Source organism: Pelobates fuscus, chromosome 2, assembly GCF_036172605.1.
Source record: "Pelobates fuscus isolate aPelFus1 chromosome 2, aPelFus1.pri, whole genome shotgun sequence".
NCBI classification, from domain to species: domain Eukaryota; kingdom Metazoa; phylum Chordata; class Amphibia; order Anura; family Pelobatidae; genus Pelobates; species Pelobates fuscus.
Genome location: NC_086318.1, coordinates 137,417,130 through 137,443,622, shown reverse-complemented (window position 1 = coordinate 137,443,622; position 26,493 = coordinate 137,417,130). Strand labels below are relative to the sequence as shown.

Sequence of the window (26,493 nt, the reverse complement as noted above, 5' to 3'; positions counted from 1 at the left end):
TCTCACAGCATCCCCATGTGTCTCAGCATCCCGATGTGTCTCAGCATCCCCATGTGTCCCAGTGTCCCCTAGTGTCTCGGTGTCCCCATGTTTTCCAGTGTCCCCAAGTGTCTCAGTGTTTCCAGGTCTCCCAGTGTCTGTGTCCCCATGTGTCCTAGTGTCTCAGTGTCCCCTAGTGTCTGTGTCCCCATTTGTCCCCTAGTCCCCTAGTGTCTCAGTGTCCCCATATGTCACCTAGTGTCTCAGTGTCCACATGTGTCCCCTAGTGTCTCAGTGTCCCCATGTGTCCCTGCTGCCTTTCCCCCCCATCCCTCTCTTACCTGAGCTGTAGAGCTGCTGTCTGGACTCTGTGCTGTGTTGCTGCTCCCTCATGGATCAGTAAGCAGTAAAGAGAGGCAGGGATATGCTGTAACTTCCTATCCCTGCCTCTCTCCACACACAGTGACCCCTACTGGCCGGTGCTGGTATTGCAGAGTAATCTCCATTTATTCTGAGAAAAATACCTGCATTTGTATTGCCGGTATTACTGCAATACTGGCACGGCCAGGCAGCCTCAAATACCAGTCAGGTGGCAAACCAGTAAAATACCAGTCAGGTGGCAAACCTAAGAGTAGTGTGTAAAAAATATGGGCCTATTCCATGGGCCTGGGCCTGGAGCTGCAGCTCCATCAGCCCCTATGTTAATCCGGCCCTGGATACCTCTGGTGGTGTTCTTTTACCTGTGGCAATTCAAATGATGCAAGAATGAGCCTTTAAGCCTTATTTGTGGTCTGATAATTTGAAATTCATCTTTGAGTTTGTACCAGATCGGGGGAAACAGCGTACACAAAGGGTCTTTTCTATTGGTCTATGAAATTCACACAAACAATACAATTTGATAATATAAAAACTGATACTTTTATTGTCAGTATGTTATATACATTAGGTTAATAAAACCTTTTTAGTTGGAATTGAATAATAAAACTGTAATACAAACAGAAATTACATATTGTGTTTACATATTGGTAACATTACTTCTTTTAATCACGAAGGTCAATCAAATACAGACACATTTTCTTATTCCAGAGTGCCATTCAAATATCTTTATAGACTATGTGCGTAATTTTTAAAATGTACTGAAAAATTATTTAAAAAAATTATATTCTTGAACGTTTGCCTTTCAGTGTATACAATGTTAACTAGGGTCATTTTTGTTTCAGAATAATATGATTTCCCCTCAAACCTGGACCCTAGCAAAGTTTCCCTGAGTTGCAATTCATATCTAACAAATTCCCACACGTCAGGCTGCGCCCACGCTCTTTCACGCCCACGTCAGCCGGCAGAGGAAACCTAATGCACGTGTGTGGCAATGGCCGCGCGCCAATTATACATCCCCATAGGAAAGCATTATTCAATGCTTTCCTATGGGGAAAATCTGACGCTGGAGGTCCATGAGGACAGCCAGAGTCAGATAATGGACCAAAAGTCCGTTTGGATTCAGAAGCCCTCTAATGGCTGTCTGGTAGACAGCCACAGAGGGCAGTCTTAGAGTTCTCTGGAACTGCAATGTTTTACATTGCAGCACTAAGTGCAAAAGGGTCACAGCACCCAGACCACTTAAATTAGCTGAAGTGGTCTGGGTGCCTAAGGTGTCCCTTTAAAAACAGGAGTCAGCTGATCAAATATAGGGGTCATCTCAAAGCTTAAAGGTCTAAACTGGGTAATTAATAAACATTTCCTATTAACTCAGGTGATATTATTGGTGGCAGTAAAATAGGTTCAATGGTAATAACATTGCCTCTCTAAAATAGACTTTTGTTGCCTTTCCAGCTTCAATGGTCATAGAAACCCACTCCATAATAGCAAGATCAGGAATGAATTAAAGATTCTTTGAAAGCCAACATTATACATGTCACAAATTCATATTAAACATGGATCTTTGAAAAGTGACTTCTGTGGATCCTCCACTCAATAGGTTAAAGGCTTTGTGCACATACAGCTCTGTGTTTATAAGGGCACTACCTGATGCACTTTCTTTCATGAGACCTTGGATTGGCAATACATGTCATTCCAGAGGCAGTGGGTTATAGCAGCCATGATATTTTCCCAGCAACTTGGGTAATGGCAGTTTTAGTTAAATAATATATTGTTAAAAGACTTCAGAAATTATAATTCCAAATTATAATGCATCTTTATGTAAATTCATTTTTGTGAGTGAGGTCCACTTTGAAGGACACCTTTCATTAAAAAATATCCTGCAGTTAAAAAATGCATAGTGCAAATGTTTCCCTAAATTAATTTGAGATTCTCAGCCTTTTATAGTCTAAAAGACTTGCGCTTACCTGGCCTGCCTCCAAGTAATGCATGTGGTATCACACAATGTTTAGCATTACAGCCACAAATGAACCATAATGGAATATGTTTTGCAGTTGTCCTCTTGGACTTAGAGGAAATGTTCCTCTAGGTAGCTACAGTCATCGATTGAAATGACAAAACTATGTAAATGTACAACCACAGAATTCAAAGAGGGTGTTTCTTTTTCCCATGACTGTATGTTATTTGAGCTATACATTTATTGGCAACTGGCAATTTAGTTAGCACAATGTGTAGATTACATGTATACCTACAAAACATGACCCTGTCACCCTTACATTTTATAGACAGATGAATTTGATTTACCTATTCCAAAGATATACCACCTGCATGATGTATTTATTGTCCACACTCTGGCTGTAAAGAGGTCTTCGAAGATTCTAAATATTAGCTAGATTCTTTTTTTTTTTTTAGGGGTTGTTTCCCATAGAGTTAATTCATGGTAATAACAGAAAATCACTTGTAGCAAATGTTACAGTTTTAACGTATGTAAATCCTGTCAGCAATGGCAGTTGGAAGGTGAGTCATAATTTGGACCTTTATCCACCAATAGGTTTCCGAAGGGTTGTATCGTGTGTATGGATATTTTGAACTAAGAGCATCTGTAATTGCATTAATAACACTTGACATGTTCTTTGAACCGGAGCTCACAAAGGATTTCATTCTAGCAACCTGTTGAATGAAATAAGGTTTACCATAATCCTCTTGCACAACATCTGAGGCTTTTTCCCACATTTCTTCAGCTTGTTTTTGCACACCATCTTTTGTGAAAATATTTGTGGCAGCAATAAAGTTTCCAGGTTCAATGGCAATCACCTTGACTCCCCAATGGTACATTTCTTGTCTCAGGCAGTCACAAAATGCCTCCACTCCATATTTTGATACACAGTAGCTAGATCGAGATGGGCTGCCCATTCTTCCAAGCATGCTTACCATACAAACCACACGACCTGGTGGGGGAATAAAATAATTTTTTTTTTTTTTTTTTTTTTTTTATTATTATATAGAAAAGCAAAATGACATCAAGTTAATGGTTCCCCAAGTTAATTATTTCTTATTTATACCTATGAGAGGCCAAAAGGACAGAAAAGCACAACTTCTTTTATTCTTACATAAACTTGTTTATGGATAGAAAACATTAAAAATTAAAACATTTAAACAATAAAAATGGGAAGCTTAAGCGATCACAAGCTTTCAAAGAACATTTAATGACATTTTAACAGAACCATCATTCAGTTATCGAATGCACCATTAAAAAAACAGGAACGAAAACACTTTTTAACCAAAGATGTGCAAAGTGTTTGCATTTAAGCAGAACAAACACTGATATTACCGTCCCCAAGTTGCTGATGTTTGCAAGAAGTATCACCAAACTTTTACCAATGACCCCTCATTATTTGACAAAATATTTTTTACAGCGATATAGCCAAAATTAACAGTACAGCAAATACCAGGGCAGTTGCAAGGATTTTTGGCTACAGGTGAAGATGCATTTTGTCGTTGCTGCCCCCTACAAAAAAAAATAAATAAAAAAATGAATCTTTACCTGTGTGTCCCTTAATCCTCCTCTTCAATTTCTTACCCACTTTTGTGTTTCTTCTGCTCTCTTTTGAATGTCTTCAGTTTATCTTATCCCTATTTTGTCTAACACCCCCCTTTAGTATAGCATATCACCATTTCTTCCCTTTGTGTGTCTCTTCCAACCCCTCTCTGTGTGTGTTACTCCCTTCCAACCCCTCTGTGTGTGTTACTCCCTTCCAACCCCTTTGTGTGTCGCTTTCTCCCCCCAGCCTTTTAGTTTGTCTCTTTCTATCCCTTCTATCCCAACCCTCTGTGTGTCTTTTTCTATCCCAACCGCCTTTGTGTGTCTTTTTCTATCCCAGCCCCTGTGTGTGTCTTTCTCCCCTTCCCCAGCCTGGCTGTGTGTCTCTTCCCCTGCTCCAGCCCCTTTGGGTCTCTTGCTCCCCTTACCCACCCCCTCTATGTCGCTTTCTCCCCTCATCGCCTACAGTGTTCCTTTAATACAACCAGTGTAGCACAGTAGCGTTAAGAATACAGGTTCCTATTCCTTACGCTACCGTGTGCTCCTGCTGTCTTACTGCTCTACTCTCTAAATCCCCTTTGTGTCTGTTTATGCAGCCCTAGCCACACCTCTCCTGACTGTGACTCACACATCCTGCATGAAAGAATGGTTTAATTTTCAATCAGCTGTGACAGCATAGCGTGTTTACTTTCCCTTTCACCTGGGTCCCAGCAAAGCTCGAAGCTTCCCCCCGCCCTCTACTGATTGCGCTTCCAGCTTCATCAGAAATGGATCCAGTCACAATTAATTTGCCGACAGCATCAGTTATCCTCACTCAGCCAATGAATGGCACACTGTGCATTGAAATGTGCACAGAATGGACCGAGTTCTTGTCCAATGATGACTATTGACGTCTCAGTGATACTGCCAGAGATGGAGTTAGAAAGGGCACCGTCCCCCAGTTCTTTGTACAGCAAAGCTCTCTGACACAAACCAAAGGGCCTCCCAGTGCCAGTAGCATTTTTGAGCTACCTTTATTGCACTGTGTGTGAAATTTGGAATTTCTTATCTATTGTTTGGTTAATAGCCAGCAATAGCCTTATGTGTGTAATTAAATTTCTTCAACAGTGCAGAAAATTACAATGTTTAATATAAACACACAGATTTAAAATTGAAAACATTTCTTTCATGGAGGTTCAGGGGATTAGCATGTATCCCCTTCTCTGGGCCAAGGCAAGCAAAATGGAGAGCGGATACACATTTAATAACTATTAAGGTTTTATTTATTTAAAATTTCTCTACTCTTCACACTCTACAGCCAATGGTCCCCTAAGACACAGACACACTACAGCCCTAGCCACAAATACTACACAGATAACACACCCATTTACACACAGTATACTACATATATGCAATGCCACAAGCAGCCTCTGAACACGTGCAATAACCGTTCCAAACTCTGTCCCACTTTGGTCCTCTGATGTCCCATTTATGAGGTGATGAGACGGCATGCCCACTTTATTGTCCCAGCCGCTTATTAGGCTGAACTTTTATTAAATACCCAGGTTGAATTTTCATTCAATCAGGCACTGGCAGTAACAGGGTAGTCTTGCTTTTTTATCATTGTATACTTATTTCTCATTGTATACTTATTTCTCATGAAATCTCTGGTTTGTAAATTCTTTTGAATTTACCTATCCTACTAGATTTGATCTTTGTTACTGCAGCATTTTCCAGAGGAAACCCATATCCTGCATAGACCTTTCTAAAAGAAGGGAAATTGCAGAAATCTTGAGATTCCACTTTCATCATACCCATGACGACCATTTATCCCTGTTTCCAAGTGAAGTTATAGGCCATTGCTGACAATTCACTAACATTATAAAACTAAAATCGATTGTTAGCAAATGTATATTTTTATGTGTTTGGGTCATAACCAGACGTTTCACCATGTTAGAGGTGGTGGAAGGTACATCGGGTATGGACCATATATGGGAAGGAGGGGAGGGCTCTTATCCCACATATACCTCTTTCCGGGGTGTTTTAGAGCGGTGTATATTCTCCTAGGTGACCGGACATAGTCCATTACACCTGATGAAGACCTACTGAGAGGTCGAAACCTGTCGTGTTTTAAGGAATTGTAGCTCAAGACTGTGTACTTTTATGTAAGATTTTACAATTTTCTTGTTCAATAAATTGCTTGTTTATATCTAATCTCGTGCCTTTCCATTTATATATGTTGAGAGAGAGAGAGGCCATTGGCTGGAGTGAATACTGGATAACCATCACCACTTCAATAAACGCTTTTACCTGAGCCAGTTTGTTTACAGGCTCTAAAAAATCCATTTATAAAGAAAAACCATACCAAATTAGGTATTTATTTATTCTGCACTTTTCGTTTGCATGTTGAATGCGCCACCTAGTGTATTTCTGTGGTATTATTTTATATTTGGGGAATTGGGTTATTTATTCCCACTTTGGGTTTTGGCGGCACCTTCGTAAAGCCAAACTTATTACACATTCTTTGATTTCTTAGTTTGTCAATTATACTTCATTCTAAAGGGAGATGTAGCTTGTGAGCGATTTTAAAAGGATATACGCATAAATTAATCTTTTTAAATCCTGCAAAGGATAGGATTTAGTAAGCTTAAAAGCATTACATACAACAATTCTAGTTTGGGTGACTTTCAGGTTAATGTTCTAAGAATGAAAAATGTTCTTTGCCTTTGATTCACACACTGGCACATCTAAAAAAACAGCTAGGTCCAGAAATATTTGGACACTGGCAAACATTTTGTTATATTAGCTGTATACTTAAATAAATTCAAGTTACAGTTAAATAATGAATATGTGCTTAAGGTGCAGTCTCTCTTTAATGTGAGGATATTCACATCCAAATTGAAGGAAGGGTTTAGGCATTACAGCCCTAATATATGTAGCCCCCCTTTTTTTCCCCCAAGGGACTAAAAGTATTTGGACAATTGAATCCAAAGCCATTTCATGGATAGGTGTGGGCAATCCTTCATTATTTCTTTATCAATTAAGCAGGTAACAGGTCTGGAATTGTTTCGCATTTGGAACCTGTTCCTGTGAACCCACAACATGCATTAAAGAAGCTCTCAATGTAAGTGAAACATGCCACCCTTAGTCCGCAAAAAATAAATAAAAAAAATACAGAGAGATAGCAGTGGCCATATCAACAGTTTGGTACATTCTGAGAAAAATAAAAAGTATGCACTGGTGAGCTTTGTAACACAAAAAAGCCAGGGACGTCCATGGAAAACAACAGTCGAAGAATGATCATATGATCCTTTCCATGGTAAAGATAAACCTCTTCAAAACATCCAGCCAAATGAAGAACACTCTCCAGGAGGTAGGCATATCATTATCCAGGGCTACCACAAAGAGAAGACTTCACAAGAGCAAATAGAAGGTTCACCACAAGGTCCTAACCATTTATAAGCCTCAAGAATAGAAAGGCCAGATTAGACTTTGCAAAAAAAACATCTAAAAAATTCAACAGAGTTCTGGAACACCATTCTTTGGACAGATGAAACGAACATCAACCTGTACCAGAATGAAGGTAAGAAAAAAAAAAAAAAAGTATGGAGAAGGCTTGGAACGGATCTGAAGAATACCACATCATCTGTAAAACACGTTGGAGGCAGTGTGTGACGGCATGGGCATGCATGGCTTCAAATGGCACTGGGTCACCAATGTTTATTAATGATGTGACAGAAGACAGAGGCGCTTGAATTCTGACGTGTACAGGGCTATATTGTTTGCTCAGATTCCGCTGATTGGATGGTGCTTCACTTTACAAAATGGACAATGACCCAAAATATACTGCAAAAGCAAACCAGGAGTTTTTTTAAGGCAAAGAAATTGAATATTCTACAATGGCTGAGTCAATCACCTGATCTCAAACGGATCGAGCATGAAAACAAAACTCAAGGCAGAAAGACCAATGAACCAACTGCAACTTGAATATGTGTTGCTCTGAGGAAGTCTTGCTGATATAGACGAAACACGTAGGACTGTATCATTCCATATGCTGTACTGTTTATTATTTTAATATATTTGTTTCCTGACACATCTATCCTGAGGAAGTGAAAGACACTGTGTATACTGATACCTGCTTCACGGATATTTGTTGATGGGCTTTTTTTTTTTTTTATCTTCTACTTCTTGAAAGTGCAAAATAATAAAGCAGTGATTAGTAACTATATTACACTATATGGTCTTTTTATTCATTTTTTTGTAGATATCCTGTCTGTGTATTTCTAATTTAAGGACTTAAGAGGTATCCTTGGTTTTTATCTACATTTATTTATGTGAAAGGGTAATTACCATTTTATGCATGCTGGTTTCTTGCACTACGCTTTATAGGTGAATGTTGTATGTCTTATAGCTATAGGTTAAATATCTGGGCACACCTGGGGGTTTCTGGTGAAGGCAGACTTTATTTGAAGTGCAGATGTATGACATCTGATGAGCCACCACTGGTGAAACGTACGTCAGGGGCTCTAACTATGTTCCCAAAGCTGGTGTAGCTTCAATTGTTATCAGACCAGCTATCCAGTCTGTTTCTTGAATCTGATAAATTGGAATGTTGATTTTTTGATATTATACTTTTGATGTTTCTCCCGATTCAGGTAGTTTCTCTCCACAGCTGCTAGTTACCTTCTAAAACTACTGCCTACTTTGTTATTTGAGGAGGGGCATAGACTGGGGGTGCCCTCGAAGGCACAAGGGGCCAGTATAGGTATTTCCCCCCCTTCCCTCATATAGGTATAGCACCACATTGGTTTAGTTTACCTAGATCGTTGGTTTGCAGCTGTCAGAGTGTTAGGCCAGACTGTGTATACTATACCCTGTTGCTACTCTTGCTAATTAATGAAGTGAAACGTTCCTTCACCTTATCACTGCTATGTTAATTTTCATTGCTACTTTGTTTATTATTCCATTATACAGACAGACATTGCAGCAACATCAAGGAGATTTTTGACATTATGTTATTGGTTCTGTATGTACATTTTTTTTGTTTTTTTTGCTTGTATATATTTATTTTGTTTTAGTATTTGTTTATACCAATAAAAGTTAAGTTTTATTCAACTCTTGGGATGTATTTAGCAAATATTTAGGTCCTAGTAGTCTGTCTGAGGTGGATAATCTTTAAGCATATACTAATTTTCCACACCCCGCATTGTTCGCTCTTTTTTTAGTTAACTCAATCAGTATGACCTGAGCAGCATGCTATGGCATTCACAGAGATCTGTGCGGAGTTTGATTGTGTCTCATGACTCTGTTGCCACCATCTAACGTGTGTTATGAATGTCATGATTATCGTCTCATCTAACTCTGCAGTCACCTGCAAACACCTCAAGGGAGTTAGAAACTCCTAGTCTGGAAACCTGGTAAATCTCAGATACTTCAGTCTCCTGAGAAATATCCCTGAGGGACAATCCAGGGCTGGAGTAATATACTAACAGACATCTCAAAACACACAACTTGCTTTTAATCAGCAGAGGAATGCTGTGAGGCTGCAGATCAAACCCCATGTGTTCTAAAAGCCTGCCTCTGAGCCAGCTCTCCCACAAGTGCCGATTGAAAAAAAAACTAAAAAAAAATATAAAATTATATTACACACACACACACATATATATATATATATATATATATATATATATATATATATATATATATATATATATATATATATATAGTCTGCTAAGGCAATTCTGTGTATAATTACAGAGAATAAGCAGAAACAATAATTCACTCCAATTGTTCCAGCTTTGTCTTTTTTTGGATTGTGACTCACCTTTTGCTCGGCGTACTAGAGGTAAGAACACTTTTGTTACTCTTATTGTTCCCCACAGGTTCACATCTGCCACCTTCTTGTATGTCTCTAGACCTGTAAATTCCACATCTCCGTAGGTAGCTATGCCAGCATTGTTTACTACACCCCACAAACCTGCAAACAACAGAACAATATAAAGAAATGTTTGATAAAAATTCTAAATTTCAGCACAAAACCTTTCTGACATATTTTATTACTTATATAGTAATATAGTATATATACACAAAACAAGCTACAAACTAGGTTCTAATTGTGGAAAGAAATACACTTATCTAGCAAATATATTTAGGATGCAGCTTCTCCTGGGTATATATCCCATAATATACGCTGCTTACAAAAAAGTCACAACACAGTGTAATGCAGTATAATATAGCAATGTATTGCCAAGTACAGCTGCATTCACAAGCTGTTTCTGGATATTATCGCTTTAGATTGCCTCCAGATAGATACTTGGGCGGCTATCCAACCTGGAAATCCACTTGTGGCTGTGGACTTTCCTCCAAATTTTTTCTCCAGAACACAGGGTAGTATACAAAAGTCTGCTTTTATTTTGCCATTGCCATATACTAAAAAAATTAACAAGGTAAAATAAGATAAAGATAAATCAAAACAAACTGGTCCTACGTTTTGTTTAACACAGGACTTCTTCGAGGACTTAAAACTAAAATAACATTGAACATTAAATACAATCTTAGCTGCCAATAAGGGACAGTTGTATCTCCAATATTCAGTATATTGTGGATATTTTATTACTTGTTATAATTTGTAGTTTACCTTTTAAAATAGCAGTTACAGTTTCATAAATAAAAAAAAAGTGCAGTAATGTATAGAAATGCATTTAAACTGGGTAATAGGGAAAACAAAAATAGAAGATGAAATGGGAAGTTAAGCCAATGGAGTGTTATTATGCACGGCTGTAACACAGGGGGATAAATCTAAAATTTCAGGCAATTGAAAGAATACATCTTAATTTACGTAATGACAATATCAAACACCTCTTCTTAAGATCTAAATTCTGATGGATTTACACCTTTAAAAATGATGTTTCTTGTGGGTGTAAATGAAGGATTCCATTTTTATCTCGTATATTCACAATTAATTGGCTTGTTGCAGCTACATTCTGCTCATTCTATTCTTCCTCTCTCTGTTTCTTTATCTAATTATTATTTTCACTTTTACCTTTAGTGTGATTTTGTTACTGGAATTTTTTACACTTTATGATTTGGTACGTTATTATAAAATGGAGGGTGTTTTACCTTTTTTGGTTTACGGATGCATGTTACAATCAAATTAATTACCGTGTTCTGGGTCTCTAAGATGCCTTTTCACAAACTCCAAAGCCCTGCTGACTTCCTCCTCATTGCATACATTCATCTGAAGTACTCTGAGGCGGTCCGACTGCATACTTTCCAATTCTTGAGCCCCATCTCCATTTTTATCCTACACATGGGACAACAGTGACCGATTAGTCAAACCAAGTCAGTTTTAACTGGCCAACCCAGCAGCAATGTGGGATCTCCGCTGCCATTAATGAGATGCTTTGTCTAATGTCCACATGAGGCTGCGACCCCACGATAACAGGACACACATTCAATGTAGGTCTATGCACTACAGTTTTACTGGGGAGCAGAGACACAGAACCACAGAGAGAGGGATGGTCATTAATGCATTCTGGTCACAATATAATGAACGCCTTTGAAGAAGACATATGTTCAGTGTGGGAATGTTCTAGTATTTGCCAATCTAGTAATACTTCAGAGAGGCTACAAAATAGTTTGGCAATAATTCACCCATAAACCACCTAAAGATATTTATCTGTATTTTGCATTAGAAGAAAATGTGAGTGATCCTAGATTGATTCCAAGGTATAAAGATAAAATGTATAATTATTATAATACAGCAGCTTAACAATGCACTGAATCCTGTCTAACCTTCTGAAATGACTGAAATCAATTACCTTTTAAAATGTTTGAAACTACTGAATGGAGGATTATGGTATAGCATTTGTATGTGCAGATACACACACATACATACACACACATATATATATATATATATATATATATATATATATATATATACACACACATACACACATACATACATACATACATACATACATACATACATACATACATACATACTATATATACCTCAACATATAATATCTATATGTGTGGATTATGGATCCAGCACTCACCCGGTCTTGTCCTTGCCTGGGTGCAAATCACTTATGCCAAAATATAAATATCAGGAATGTGCATTTACTTTTCTCAAAAGTCCCATAGAGGACTGAAACGTCAACACATTTTCTGGTGTATGATTGCACAATTAAACTTCAAGATTTATCTACAAAGTCTTCCTTGAGAGAGGATACCCATGTGATATTTTGAGAGTAGAGATTGGGGCAGTGGTGTGTGGAATTAGGAAAAATATTTAAACTTTTCTTTCAAACAGACCTTCTTTCAAAAGTCACGTGAAGTATTGGAGTTTATAGCATATGTTTTATAAAGTAATTTTTGTTCTGTTTTTTTTTGTGCTACTTCTCCTTTGGATATGCTTCTGTACAGCAAGCACGTCAAACTCAAAGTTTGGCACGGGCCACATTAACAAGGTTTAAGTTTATGTGGGCCGCAAAAAAAAACCAAACCTTAGGTTTTTATAGAAACTTAGGTTTATTTTAAAAAGTACAGTATAAAAAAAAACAGCATCACCCTTTACTAAACCACAGCACCCCCTCTACTAAATCCCAGTCGTCCCCCCTCTACTAAACCACATTACCCTCCTCTACCACCCTGTGCCAAATCTGATCCTCCCGAAATCCTGTGAAGGTGGAGCACGTTGATGCCACGTGACGTTGCGTGCCTCCATGCACCTCCACTGTCCAGTCGCAGCCAATGCAACACTGACCAACACACATACTCACTGACAGACAGACACACTCACCGACAGACACACACAAAGACACACACACATTTAAACATTCTTGCACTCACATCATTTAATTTATAGTTCCCTACCTTTGGGAACTGGTGTGGGGATCTTCTGTCTGGGGATCTTCTTCCTGCTCCTAATTACTCCCTCGCGTGGTTCAGTAATGCCAGGTGCCGGAATATGATGTCATATTCAGGCGTTTGGCTTCACTACAGACGGCGCGCGCAAGGGAGCAGGAACACTGAGCTCTCTTGCTGGCCTTCCTCCCCTCCCGGGTAAGTATTAGCAGAGTAGGCACCTGCAATGTGGGGGAAGCAGGTGCTTACTCTGCTATAACACCAGCATGTAATCGCAGGTCGCCGGGCCGCAAAGATGGTCCTTGTGGGCCGCAAGTTTGACATGCTTGCCCTACAGAATACAACAGCTGTAATTGGTATACCCGGTGAGACGTACTTTACTGCTTGCTAAAATAAAAACTGTCCTTTCTGTCCTGCCCTTTCCTTTATCAGGAAATACAACAATATATTATTCTCTAAAGAATAATAAATAAATAAACCACACGTCCATTTATGCTGGCTTTCCCTAGTTTAATAATAAATATGTATAAGGCAGTCATGTCAATCATTAAAGGAAACTATAGTTACAGGAATAAAACCATTCCTGCCACTATTGCTGTGAAATTAATATTTAAGCCCCCAGCCCCCCTGTCAGGAGAGCAAAAGGTGATTTTACTCACCTTTTGATCAGCGCCACACAGGTCTCCTTGCGGCTAGTCCTGTCCTGGTTCTCCTCCCGTTTGGCCTCCTTGGAGGGGATCAGGAGAGCATCGGGAGGCTATTGCGCATGCATGGCAAAACACAGCCCTGCATCAATCAGCATTTCCTCAAAGATATGCATTGAATCAATGCATCTCTATTGTGAATGTTCAGCTCCTCTATGAAGAGCGTGCAGACGCTGAACGTCAGTGCTGCACAGTGTGCAGCACCTCTTGTGGCCATCTGAGTGACTGCCACTAGAGTGTTATTAGGCAGTAATGTTTACATTGAAAAGCCTGCAGGGAGGGCTACGTTAATGCACAGGCGGGCTGTCAGGATGGAGTATAGGGCTCTTATCCAGCCTAGCATGTGTGGACGCTTACCCATCGTTTGGAGCACTGCAAATAGGAAGCCCCAGCCCACCCTGTTGAAGGCTTTCTCTGCGTCTGTGGAGAGTAGGAGAAAGTCGTTCGAAGCTGTCTGCATATGATGGAGCAGGGCCAGAATCCTGATCGTGTTGTCCCGAGCCTCTCTCTTAGGTACAAAGCCCACTTTCCGGGCTTTGTACCGGGAGGGTAGTGTTGTAGCCTTAGGCATTGGATTTTAGTAAATTTAGTAATTTCAGGTCACAGTTCAGCAGGGAGATTGGACGGTAGCTGGCACATTGTTCAGCATCCTTGCCCTCTTTCGGTATTAGGGATACGTTGGCAGTTAGGGATTGTTCAGTAAGCCCATGGCCCTCCCTGATGGCATTGAATGCCCTTAGAAATCTAGAAGCGAGGATGTCTGCATATTTTTTATAGCAGCTCACTGGGAAGCCATCCGGGCAATGTTTTAGGGGATGCACTTTAAATATAGGCCTCTCCCCTCTGTCTGTAGAGGGAGGCTATCATCCATGCTATCACTCAAACACAATTTGACTTTTAACAAGGGGTGGACTCTTGGCACCATATGGCAGACCGTCTGGAACCCCGACTGGGTACTTCCGCCAATCACTGCTTCCTAGTACTTACCGAGTACTCCAAGCACTCCACCAGACACCATAACCACAGTAAACCCCGCAGCCAGCGTTACAGCTCTGTTGGGGGGTCTCGCTGTCCTCCACCCCCAGAGCTGTAATACAGCTTCCAGTGGGTAGACCTCTCCCAATCCAGAGACAGTAAAGCAGTATAGCTCTTACAAGTGATTATAATCCGTGGGAGTATAAAGAGTATAGCTTATGGCCTCCCAAAGTAACCTCTACCTCACATACCCGTCTCCTGCTCTCTCCTAAAGGACAGCACTTTACTCTTTCCTCCAGCTCTGCTTCACTCTCACCTTATTTGATTGCTATTTCCTGTCCTAATGTGTTTTATACCCCACTTCCTATAGACTGTAAGCTCGTTTGAGCAGGGTCCTCTTCAACCTATCGTTCCTGTAAGTTTTCTTGTAATTGTCCTATTTATAGTTAAATCCCCCCTCTTATAATATTGTAAAGCGCTATGGAATCTGTTGGCGGTATATAAATGGCAATAATAATAATAATAATAAGTGAATACAAACAAAAATTTTATTTTGTGGTATTATGTATTAGCGCTGCACACTATTTTTGTTTGTATTCACTCTTTGTTGTGGGATTTAGTGATTATACCCATCAAGTGTGATGGGTATACTGCTTTTTACCTTTGAATAATAATAATAATAATAATAACCTATTAGTGACCAAACTGTTTTTCAATTGTCTTACCGATAAGGACCAGGGCTGTCTTTACATTTCTGCTGTCTTTGTGTTTAGCTGTAATTTTCCTCTTACTCATTTACTGTACCCACACATGTGATATACAGTTTTTCTCGTCATTAAATGGTCTTTCTAAAGCAGTGGTAGTCAACCTTTTTCTACCTACCGCCCACTAATGCATCTTTCTTGATGGAAAAATTTCCTTACCGCCCACCAGTTTTCGCGCAAGTGCACAATACTTTGTAGAAAGGAGGGTGTTTTAATTTTTTTTTTCAAAAAATGTACGTACATTTATCTTTTTATTTCTACTTTATGCATGTTTATAATGTTTTTAACTTTATAAAGTTTAATGAGAAAACAAAGTAAATTGAAATTACCTTTACTAGTGATTAATAAGATCCTTGAGGTTGATGCTGCAAGGCTAAATATTTGATATCTGGTTCGATTTTCGTAAGGAACAAACAAATGTCTCCTCTTTCGATGATGTTAAGACGATTTCTCTGTTTGCTCATAATATGATTTCTCATCTGTGCATCAGCTCCCCTCCTCTGTTTTTTAACCTTCCTTATAGCAATGCCCAGTAGGAAGGCTGAGCTAGGTAGCCCACTTACTATTATTAGCCAACAACAATTCTCTCATTTTTCTTCTCTCCTTTTTTACAAGTACTCTGCTCCTTCTTTCTCCTTTTTACAAGTACTCTGCTCCTTCTTTCTCCTTTTTACAAGTACTCTGCTCCTTCTTTCTCCTTTTTACAAGCACTCTGCTCCTTCTTTCTTCTATTCTACAAGTACTCTGCTCACAGACAAACACATACACACACTCACACATACACACACTCACAGACAAACACACTCACACATACACTTACAGACACACACTCACAGAGAAACACATACACACAGACAAACATACACATATACTTACAGACACACACACATACGCTTACAGACACACACACAAACACACACACTTACAGACACACACTCACAGAGAAACACATACACACAGAAACATACATACACACACACACACACACTTACAGACACTCACACATACACATTCACAAATACACTTACAGACACACACACACACATACACATTCACAAATACACTTACAGACACACAGATTATTAATATTAAATGTCCACCCAGCCTCCCTACCTGGAGAGCTGGTGTGGATCTGTCCTTGGGGTCCAGTGGGGCTTCACTTCGGCGGGCGGCAGAGTTCTAATCCGAGGCGGCGAGGGAGCTCTAACCTCTCTGCTCTGCTCCCTCGCCGGCTGTCTACTGATGCCAGGAGCCGGAATATGACGTCATATTCCGGCTCCCGCGGCATCAGCAAACATCACGCGAGGGAGCAGAGAGGTTAGAGCTCCCTCGCCGCCTCGGATTAGAACTCTGCCACGCCGGGGGGGTCCAAAAGGTGGCCTGGCAGGAGGGAGCGCTTCCCTCCTGTTGGTCACTGAAATCTTGCGCCCCCAAGCCGCTCGCGCCTGCCCACCCACTCTAAAAAGGAGAAATCCTCTCAAAAAGAGGATTTAGCCGCCGAAATCCCTACCGCCCACCTGGAATCCTGAAACGCCCATTAGTGGGCGGTAGGGACCAGGTTTATGACCCATGTTCTAAAGATACCATTATTTTCATCATATCATATAATTTACTATAAAAAAAATTAGAAAATATGATTAAAAAAAAAAATCCCACACCTTTTCTAACTTTGACCGCCAAAATCTGTTACGCACCCACAACTGCCAAAAAACACCCGTGATAAATAGTTTCTAAATTTTGTCCTGAGTTTAGAAATACACAATGTTAACTTGTTCTTAGCTTTTTTTTTTTGCAAGTTATAGGGCTATAAGTACAAGTAGGACATTGCTGTTTCAAAATATATATATTTAAAATGTATTAATAGTGACACTGTAATCTGTCAAATCTCTGAATCACACCTCAGATGCACATATTTTTTTTAAAGTAGACAACCCAGGGTATTCAATATGGGGTATTTACAGACTTTTTTTAGTAGCCACTTAGTCACAAAAACTGGCCAAGTTAGCATTTATATTTGAGTGTTAAAAATGCAAAAAACTATTATGAACGCTAACTTTGGCCATTGTTTCTGACTAAGTAGCTACAAAAAAGACTGAACATACCCCATTTGCAATACCTTGGGGTGTCTTCTTTTGCAAATGGTATGCCGCCATGGGGGTAATTCTCGGCTGAGCTCAGGCTCAGCTGAAAATATCGGCTGAGCTCAGGCTCAGGGGGATCCCCTTTCCAGCCACCGCTAGAAAGCCTGAACTTTATAAACTTCTGACAGCTCAGGCCAACGACCCAATGCCCGGCACGAGTTCTCAAGGGCCTCCAGTTGGCTATTCTGATTCCACCCAGGACACTCTGGCTGCTATACTGGCCAATCTGCAAGCCATAAACAGCAGGCTGCTGAAGGTGGAATCGGCCATAGCCACTCCAGGTGACTTCCCAGGCCCAGCAGTTCCGACTCCGGTAACCTCGACCGCTCAGACTGTCATACCCCTCATCTCCCCTCCCCCTCCAGCCACTATCACTCCCACTGCCCACGCCTGACCAGCCCACTCTGTCCCGGCTTCCATCAAGAAAGATATTCTTGATGGAAAGGACGTCAATTTAATGTCCCTCCTCATAGCCTCCCAAGACGTCCTAGAAAATAGAGCATATGACTTCTATTTCGGTTGTCTTAAGAGCTAGAGATCCACGTTTGAATAAAAAACTCACCATTCCACAATTTGTTATCGTGTTTGGCACTTATCGCAATGTTATCTGCACGGTGTACCCACATAGGAGAGAAGAGCTTGATTTATATATGCACAAGGTGGTGTATTTGGGCATCAAGTACAGAGGGTCTTCATTTTACGATTACCACAAATCAGTTTCGGCTAAGGCAGCTACTCATCTGACACAATTCAATATTAGAATCAATTGGTGTCAGATAGATACAGAGTTATTCTGCCATCATTTTGCTGGTTTGAGGCCCCTGTCTTGTGCCTCTTGTGGTTTCACTTCACACTCCACTGCCCTAGGGATGCAGACCCTTCCACTTCCACTCCCTCACCCCACTCCTAAGACAGGAAGGTGTCCAGAGAAAAAAGCTGGGCAGACCCATCATATTCTTGGGTAAGGCGCAGGTGTGCAGTAACTTTAACACAGGCGCATGCAGCTACAGCGCATGCAGGTTGTTGCACATCTGCTCCATAGGCTTCAGAGCCCACACCAAGACCATGTGCCCAATCCGTCTGACACCTAACAAATAAGCTGGTTCATCACGCACCCCCCCCCATCAACTGGGTGCCACAGAATTAGCTGGTCCAGGGTCCTACCCAAAGGCTCACACGGGTCTCACAACCTTCCCCTCACTCTTCAAATCACTCGACCTACACCAGGTGGTACCCGCATCTACGGCATCACGTATGGTGGTCCACCTGTTGTCCTCAAATCATACGACGACACCACGTCCATACCATTTCCCATCCCATTTGCAACCTTACCCGTCACGGGGGCCTGCTTACTTGCACTCCAAGTAATAAAAGTTGTTATTGACATTTCGTATCTTTTTTCCTTTCCCTCCAGATCCTGTAGTAGTTTCTCTCATACCCAATGTATAATTTTGTTGTAATTTGCCTAGATTCTACTATTCCAGCACGTAGGGATACACGGTTAAGCAAGAAAGATATATCTTACACCTCAATTACTACACTTCCTCTACTCAGCTGCAAACACTCTTTCATGCTCTTGAATTTCAGGTCTCCGACCAGGCTCCCCCTCTGGCCCACCTCCAATCAGCCGGGACACCATCGTTCCATCGGCTAACCCTTGTTTAAACAAACTATTACTCCACGCACAAACACTCATGCACCGTCTCCCAACACCACTATCTTTTACGCTAGGGCACTGACTATCTTTAACAGATTTACAGCTGAATTTTGCTTACAATGTGACATTTCCATCAAAACCAAAAGACGGTCCAATATTCCGGCTCCTTAGTGACCTATTGGACAAGTCCCCTTTTGACCATAATACTAATTTAGTCATGAAATCTGCCATCTTTTTGGCTTTCTACGGTTTCCTCAGACCTAGAGAGTTCACCGTGATACATCAAGGAGACACAGTACGATGCCTCAAACTTTCTCACTTAAAGAAAGTAGACTACCATTTTGTACTCTCCTTGCCTTCCACCAAAACTAATCACTCTGCCTATCCCACTATCATTCCCCTCTTCCCTACCGAGAATCTGTGGTGCCCTGTACATGTTCTGGATATGCTCCTGGTTTCTCACCTCACGCACTCACCAGACACTCCACTACTTCTACTCCAAGGACACTCACTCACCACAGCTAAATTTCTGTCACACATCAGAACTCTATTGTCAAGGTTGGGCTACAACCCAGCTTCCTTCTCTGGTCACTCATTTCGCATCGGCGCAGCATCATCAGCATCAAGCACTAACACTCCGGTACACATCATTAAGAGACTGGGACGCTGGAAATCCTCAATATACAACTCCTACATCCCTCGACCAGAAAGGGAGCTCAAGCAGGCCTTCAGAAATCTTGCAGTTTAAACTTGCAATAAAGTGTGTTTACTTTGAATTCCTTTTTGCCCTCTTTTTACAGGCCTACTCGTACGTTGGTTTCGGCACACCTCAACCAACTTTGCTTCTCCTCTACATTCCATTAACACAATAGAGATTCCGAGCACAAATATATATATACACATATACAAGTGGCATGTGTTTTTGTGCTTTAGGGTGCACACCCTAATGCAATAGGTTGCGCACCCCTTTGGATCTGTGAAATGTATATATTCCCCTCCACCCCGTGTACTCACCTTCAGTAAACACCCTGCAAATACAGTAAATCCCAATTTGTGCAAATGTTTCGCCAATGCAAGTCCAAATCCTGAGTCGCAGCCAGTGATCAGCACCTCTTTACCCTGTATCTGAAAGACAAAGTAATAATACACATTATCTATACAATAAAATGCCACTTTAGATAGTGGATAGTGCACCATCATTGAAATAAATGTAACTCTCACTTATTTTTCTGAAAACAAGACATTTGGAAATCTAAAAAATGTCCACATATTTCTCAGAAAAGTAAAACTTTTTCCTGACACTGAAAGTGTGGCCATATTTAACAAAATAGCTAAAAAAAAAAAAAAAAAAGTGATAAGGCCTGTAGAAGCTAACTACTCCCAAGTCTTATCACTTTCACCCATTTATCTCCTACTTGTCAAATTGCAGGCAGTTTGTGCTGTCTATATCACTCCAAAAGGAATGTTACTTATTCATCTGGAGATAACGTTTCTTTGATTAGTGTATATTATCTTTCAATTCTTTGTCTCCTGTAGAGAGTGAGGTGATATTTCACAGATCACAAACAGGACTATTACATACCTCCCAACATTTCAAATAGACAATGAGGGACACTTTAATTGTATGGTGTGTGGTTGGTGATACGGTTAGGGGTCGGGTCTGTTTTAATAAATATTAGTAAGTAATAATAATAATAATTTAAACAACTAAAATGTAGTTTAGAACAAGGTGGCGTCTTATTTACAGACTGATTTCTAAACACATTTATTGTAGTTTAAAGACATATTATTACGGTGGATCGATGTTATACGCTCACACACCACCAATATGGAGCTCCTATAAAAGAGGCACAAGGAAAAAGGAGGGACTGATGTTTTTGGTTCCAAAACATGGACTGTCACTCTTAAATAAGGAAGTTTGATATTTACTAAAGTGAGAATTCAAAGTAAATTTAAAATTTAAATCTAAGACAGGTTAACCCAGTGCTCTCAGCCAATCACTGATGCCCAAGATGGATGAAATGATTATTCTGGATTGTAATTTAATTGGGAATTATAACTCTATACATTTTGAATATAGGCACCTCTAGACGAGGTAACATAACACTGATGATTTAAAAGCTCATCCAGCAATTACACAGCAAGTACTAACTAAAGAGTTACTAACTGGTAGAACAGCAGGTTAATTTTCAATATCAAAGTTAAAAAACAAAAAACCCATATATTCTTAGCTGTGCTTGAAATAAAACAATATTGAATAGACCATTCATCTAAATTCCACTCAGTCAATTAATCTCCAATTTAGGCTTAGTGCCAGCATGTCACAGCAAATTCTGCCATGGCATTGACCCAAGTGGGGAAAAAGCAAACTAGTCATCCAAAGCACAAAAACACAGATAGATCAGAACCAGACTATTGAACATCACAAATGCATGTTGGCATGTCATGAAACTGGATAAACATATCACATTACACACTGATAGGGAGCTCCTGTATGAAGTATGTGAATGTAGTAGTTAAGTGATGTTGAACAGGTAGGGTGCCTCTATGCCCCATGCATAGCAAAGATTATTAGCATCCAGGCAATTAACGTCAATCTATATTAAAGCCATGCTACTGACACGGGGTGTTTAATAGGATAAAGTACAGATCACATAACTCACTGGCACGGATCCTCTGGGTACAGCTGGCAGTGCCATACACAGCACTAACACAAAGTACAGCAGGACAATGCAATGCGATGCATTATCACAAGGAAAACCCAAGAATCGGAACAGCAGCTTCAGAACCTCCGGGAGCCCGAACCCAAGGGCCAGTGTGAGGCCAAGGGACAGGGAGACCAGCAGCACGGCCTTTTGTTGAGCAGCAGAAAGCCCCATGTCTCAGCCCTCGGACACCCCGGCCAGGGAGCCGCTACATTGTATGGAGGAGGAGCTGGGACAACAGATCACTTCCGAGGGAACACGCTACACCCTCCTCCTACTCCTCCAAAAAGTGCACCCGCCACTGTCAAGGGCAGTCACTGGCTACAGGGGAGACAGGTTGGTGACACCGTGTATATATTGTATCCTGTATGTTCTATGCACAGAATGGCTGGAATTCTAGTGGAATACAGGGGAGATCAGTTTAGATACATGCTATTTAATGCAAAGAATAATTATGTTATGAGTGTAAGCCAGATAATGTATAGATCCCTTGTAACCCTGGCTTCAATCAGTAGCAATGATATTTATATATACGTATTTAAGGGGTTAAACTAGGATCGAAAGTAGATCCCCCAGCTGTTGTAACACTACAACTTCTATTGCTGACAAAGCATAATTGGAGTTGTAGTCCTACCCACCCCTGAGTTAGAGTCACTCACATTTGTTTAACAATGTTGCAGGTTTGTAACATTTGAAGGTGGAATTTACGTCATTCCTTGACAGAAGCTGGCAATATAAACATGGGTTATATAGAGCTGCATGGTATTCTGTGTGTCACCCTGCAGCTCTCATTTCAGTAACTAGGGGCAGCCTGGTCTCTCCACATGTCCTACACTGACACGTATAGCACTGGAGAAACCCATACCTATATTAGGTGTGTTTCAATGCTATGTTATTTCAACGTGAAATACACTGTTTATACCAGTGAAATACAACTACTATTATTCTTTGGCTGTTACTGTTTGCAGCTAATGAGCATAACAACTCATACAAACTCTTACTCTTCCCCCAAGCCTAAAGTCCTTTAACCCCTTAAGGACACATGACGTGTGACATGCCATGATTCCCTTTTATTCCAGAAGTTTGGTCCTTAAGGGGTTAAGAGATCCCTCTCTATATACATCAAAACAGAATGCACCTGTCATGGTTGATTATATATTTCATACATGTTCTATGTTAAATTTTGTATATATTGTGTATTAATATTGATTTTGTATTTTATTGTACCCTATTGTATCAATGCAATGTTTTGTGGGCCCAGGATATGCTTGAAAACGAGAGAAATCTCAATGTATCTTTCCTGGTAAAATATTTTATAGATAAATAAAAAATAATTCTCAAAATAATATGTGTACTCTTTCTAACGCTCTGTCATACAGAGGACCATCTCCAGGAGCACACTGGTGGTCCACTAACTACAGTTTTGACATCTTCTGCTCAGTCTGTCCACTTTTCTTGTGACCCTGCATTTATAAGATATACTTTGTACGTTAGTACTAATACAAGGTTATTCACTCAATGTGAGTTTTCTATTTAAGGTCAAAATAGTTGAACTGGAAAAAAATATCTATGCTAGCTATGCTCTCCGTTTGGCTACTTTGGCCTTAAATTTAAAATTCACTTTGAATTCTCACTTCAAAAACTCTGACAACGGCAACCTGTCAATTCTATTTTAACCCCAAATGCTAACATGTGATAGTAATAACTGGCGGGAGACTCTGAATTACTCCTTTTAGAAGTGACTCTTGGGGTATATATTCTCTAGCACATGAGAAACGGAGTGTCTGAGGGGAAAATAACTGATTACATTTATATATATGTGCAGGTTTCATTGAATTACCAGAGGAAAGGTTGTCATAACAGAACAATGTTGACTGCCAGGGCTTGTCGTCACCTTCCAGCGCGGACATTACAGCTGAAAGATCACGCTGAACGCTTCAGGTATGTTATAGGATAAAGAAGAAAATGATGAAGGTCAAATCAAGTGCGCTTTGATATTAATAAACCAATGTATTTTATACTTCAGTCATTCCAAGTGTTTTACACCATTAAAATAGCTTTCCGTTTTATGTCTTGCAGCCTTCTACCTTTGCTTTATTATTATTTAAAAAACATTTTTTATATAAAATATTTTTATTTTACCAGGACGGATACATTGAGATTTTTTCTTGTTTTCAAGTAGTGTTAGGCATAGAAAATAAAAGTTGTAGATTTTTCAGAAAATAAATAAAGCAACCTTCAAAATCCAAGCAGAGTGCTTTTTTGTTGTGTTTTTATCAGTTCCAGGGCCACTGATAAGATTTGCCGGCATTATAAATGCAGCAATAAAAGGTGTGCATTCACCAGAAAGACTTCGGGAAGAGTGATTTTCTAATGACACTAAACCAAAGTAATAATAATAAAGCAATAATATTCTAAGATAGTAAATGGTTCCCTAGAACAAGCTCACCAATATTTGTAATGCAACTAATGGAACCAAATGTTGTGGATGGAAGTGTAATGTTACATTTTAGAGTGAGAAAATGCATGCAAAAGGCACCCAGTTGTCATGGTAATATTACTCATCTTGAGGTAGCTTTGTATTGCCTATAACTACAAAGCTGTAGGTATGTTGCCATGGCAACCTGTTTCATTAATAAAGCAAAGTTGTATGACTATGAGCGGCCTAGGAGTGAATGTGAAGTTTGGCACCTTACATGCACTATAAAGGCTTGTGGGGCACAGACGTGGTTTCATGTATGCAGCCTGCTACCTTTTCCAGCATAGTGTGATGGGCAGATAGAGAATGGGCCAATGCATGAATGCTCTGTTAAATCTGACATCACTTGCTGCATGGTACAATGCTTCCTGGGTCAAGGGCCAGAGGGATGCCCAGTAACTCTGACGCAAATACTTCTCAACGGCAAATGCTAGTAGTTGTGATAAGTCTGCTATAGGCCACTAATAGTCAACTTAGCATACTAGTAATACTGAGCGATCTAAGTTGTACACTACTGTAATTGAGCGGTAGTGTCACACTGTCAATATAGCAGACTTTACAATGAACTTGCCTTTAGTGAACAGCCAGATTAGCCTTCCCAGAGTGGTTGTTAATATGGACACAAAACTCACCCTCCGTGTCCACAGTCCTGCTTTCTAGAAGATCTGCACCCATCAACATTGTGAACACACGGTGCTTGGACCTAACCACAGCCCAGAGCAAGAAGATAGGTCATCTGACATGTACACTTTGTTTTCTGGGGTTTTACTGCTATGAAAAGTATAGCTCCGTTTTGCTCAAGAAAGAAATTAGAAATCCTTCTTGCATATCTGATAGATAAAGTGTCGTGCAGAAAGACTGTCTAAACTTGATTTTCATTTTTCAAGCAATAACAGGCATTTCTTGTTTGTTTGTAAAATGATATAAAACAAATGAAATCTCTGTATATGTCTGAGCGAGGTAATGTCAGTCTTGCCTTGTGTTTCTTATATGTAGCAATCAGGGTTTTGGGTTTTTTACGCAGCTTAATTTGTAAAGGATCAAAGCTGGATTAAATCCATTCAGCCTCCCTATTATACATTGAAAATGCAAAACTGTTTAGCATTGTAGGGGCTACACTCCTGCTATTTACTATTGTCTATTCAGAAGCTGGGATCCTGACCATTCAACTAGAAATATCAGATTAGGAGGATTAATGTAGAGCAGCCATAGAACACAATGGGCAGCAATTATGTTACATAATCCAGAGGAGCCACTCAAAGATTATTAGATAATTGGAGAACATAAGTGTAGGTTAGGTCTAGAGATGCAGCCAATATGTCCATCAAAGCTAATGGTTTCTATTGTGCCATAACTAGTCAAAGCTAACGGTTTCTATTGTGCCAAAACTAGTCAACTAGTCAAAGCTAATGGTTTCTATTGTGCCATAACTAGTCAAAGCTAACGGTTTCTATTGTGCCAAAACTAGTCAACTAGTCAAAGCTAATGGTTTCTATTGTGCTATAACTGTGCCCTAATTAATCATCTGCATTCACTTGTGAACCTTTTCAAAGCTTTGGTAATCAGAGCCAGATTAAGAGCCTGTTGGGCCTGGTGCTGACAATTATGATGGGCCTAATTCTTATTGACAGACAGTCATAAAACGGTCATAACCTACCTAATGTCATGTTTCTGATGAAGGTGTGCCGGAGGGAAACTCCCAGGATGCAGCTATAAGAATACACATACCCAGTGCCAATCTCTTACTTTTATCCCTCAACCACATCCATAACCCCCAACAATTGCACAGTTATCAAAGTTAGCTTTATCTTAACTAATTTATAGTCAGTCGGCCCACACAAGTTTTGTTTCCCTTGGTCCCTTCTAAGTTTCCATGCTTAAAGGACCACTATAGTGGCACTATAGGGTCATTGGGTCCCCCACCACCCTCAGGGCCCCCCTCCCGCTGGGTTGAAGGGGTTAAAACCCCTTCAGCCACTTACCTTTCTCCAGCGCCGGGCTCCCTTGGCGCTAGGGAACTCTCCTCCCTCTGCCGTCGTCAGCTCCGCGCATGCATTCAACCCGCCCATAGGAAAGCATTACTCAATGCTTTCCTATAGACATCCAGCATCTTTGTCACTGTGAGAATCGCAGAAGCGCCTCTAGCGGCTGTCAGTGAGACAGCCACTAGAGGCTGGATTAACCCTCAGTGAAACATAGCAGTTTCTCTGAAACTGCTGTGATTTCAGCTGCAGGATTAAAACTAGGGGGACCTGGCACCCAGACCACTTAATTGAGCTGAAGTGGTCTGGGTGCCTATAGTGGTCCTTTAATTCCTTCT

At 40.3% G+C, this 26,493-nt stretch overlaps 2 protein-coding genes across 2 annotated transcripts in view; one reads left to right on the top strand and one right to left on the bottom strand.

Moving 5' to 3' along the window:
• Positions 1-1,625: 1,625 nt before the first annotated feature.
• Positions 1,626-21,868, bottom strand: LOC134586861 (D-beta-hydroxybutyrate dehydrogenase, mitochondrial-like). The gene is made up of 5 exons (XM_063442758.1): positions 21,653-21,868; positions 20,004-20,114; positions 11,036-11,177; positions 9,699-9,851; positions 1,626-3,302 (listed from the first exon to the last, which is right to left on the bottom strand). Exons 1-5 carry the CDS (start codon positions 21,866-21,868, stop codon positions 2,833-2,835), a joined length of 1,092 nt encoding a protein of 363 aa, XP_063298828.1. The 3' UTR covers positions 1,626-2,832.
• BDH1 (3-hydroxybutyrate dehydrogenase 1) overlaps positions 21,725-26,493 on the top strand; it is an 18,582-nt gene continuing 13,813 nt past the window's right edge. The window contains exons 1-2 of the mRNA XM_063441693.1: positions 21,725-22,030; positions 23,520-23,635. Of these exons, the coding sequence (XP_063297763.1) occupies positions 21,725-22,030; positions 23,520-23,635 (422 nt within the window). The remainder of the gene's footprint in view (positions 22,031-23,519; positions 23,636-26,493) is intronic.

What these genes read in the sequence shown, in the direction of transcription:
- LOC134586861 (XM_063442758.1), bottom strand. Translation starts at nt 21,868, where the DNA reads ATGGGGCTTTCTGCTGCTCAACAAAAGGCCGTGCTGCTGGTCTCCCTG. An exon ending in TACCCAGAGGATCCGTGCCA is followed by an intron (nt 20,115 to 21,652) that starts GTGAGTTATGTG and finishes TTTGTCTTTCAG; the next exon opens with ATACAGGGTAAAGAGGTGCT. An exon ending in TCTTAGAGACCCAGAACACG is followed by an intron (nt 9,852 to 11,035) that starts GTAATTAATTTG and finishes TGTTGTTTGCAG; the next exon opens with GTTTGTGGGGTGTAGTAAAC.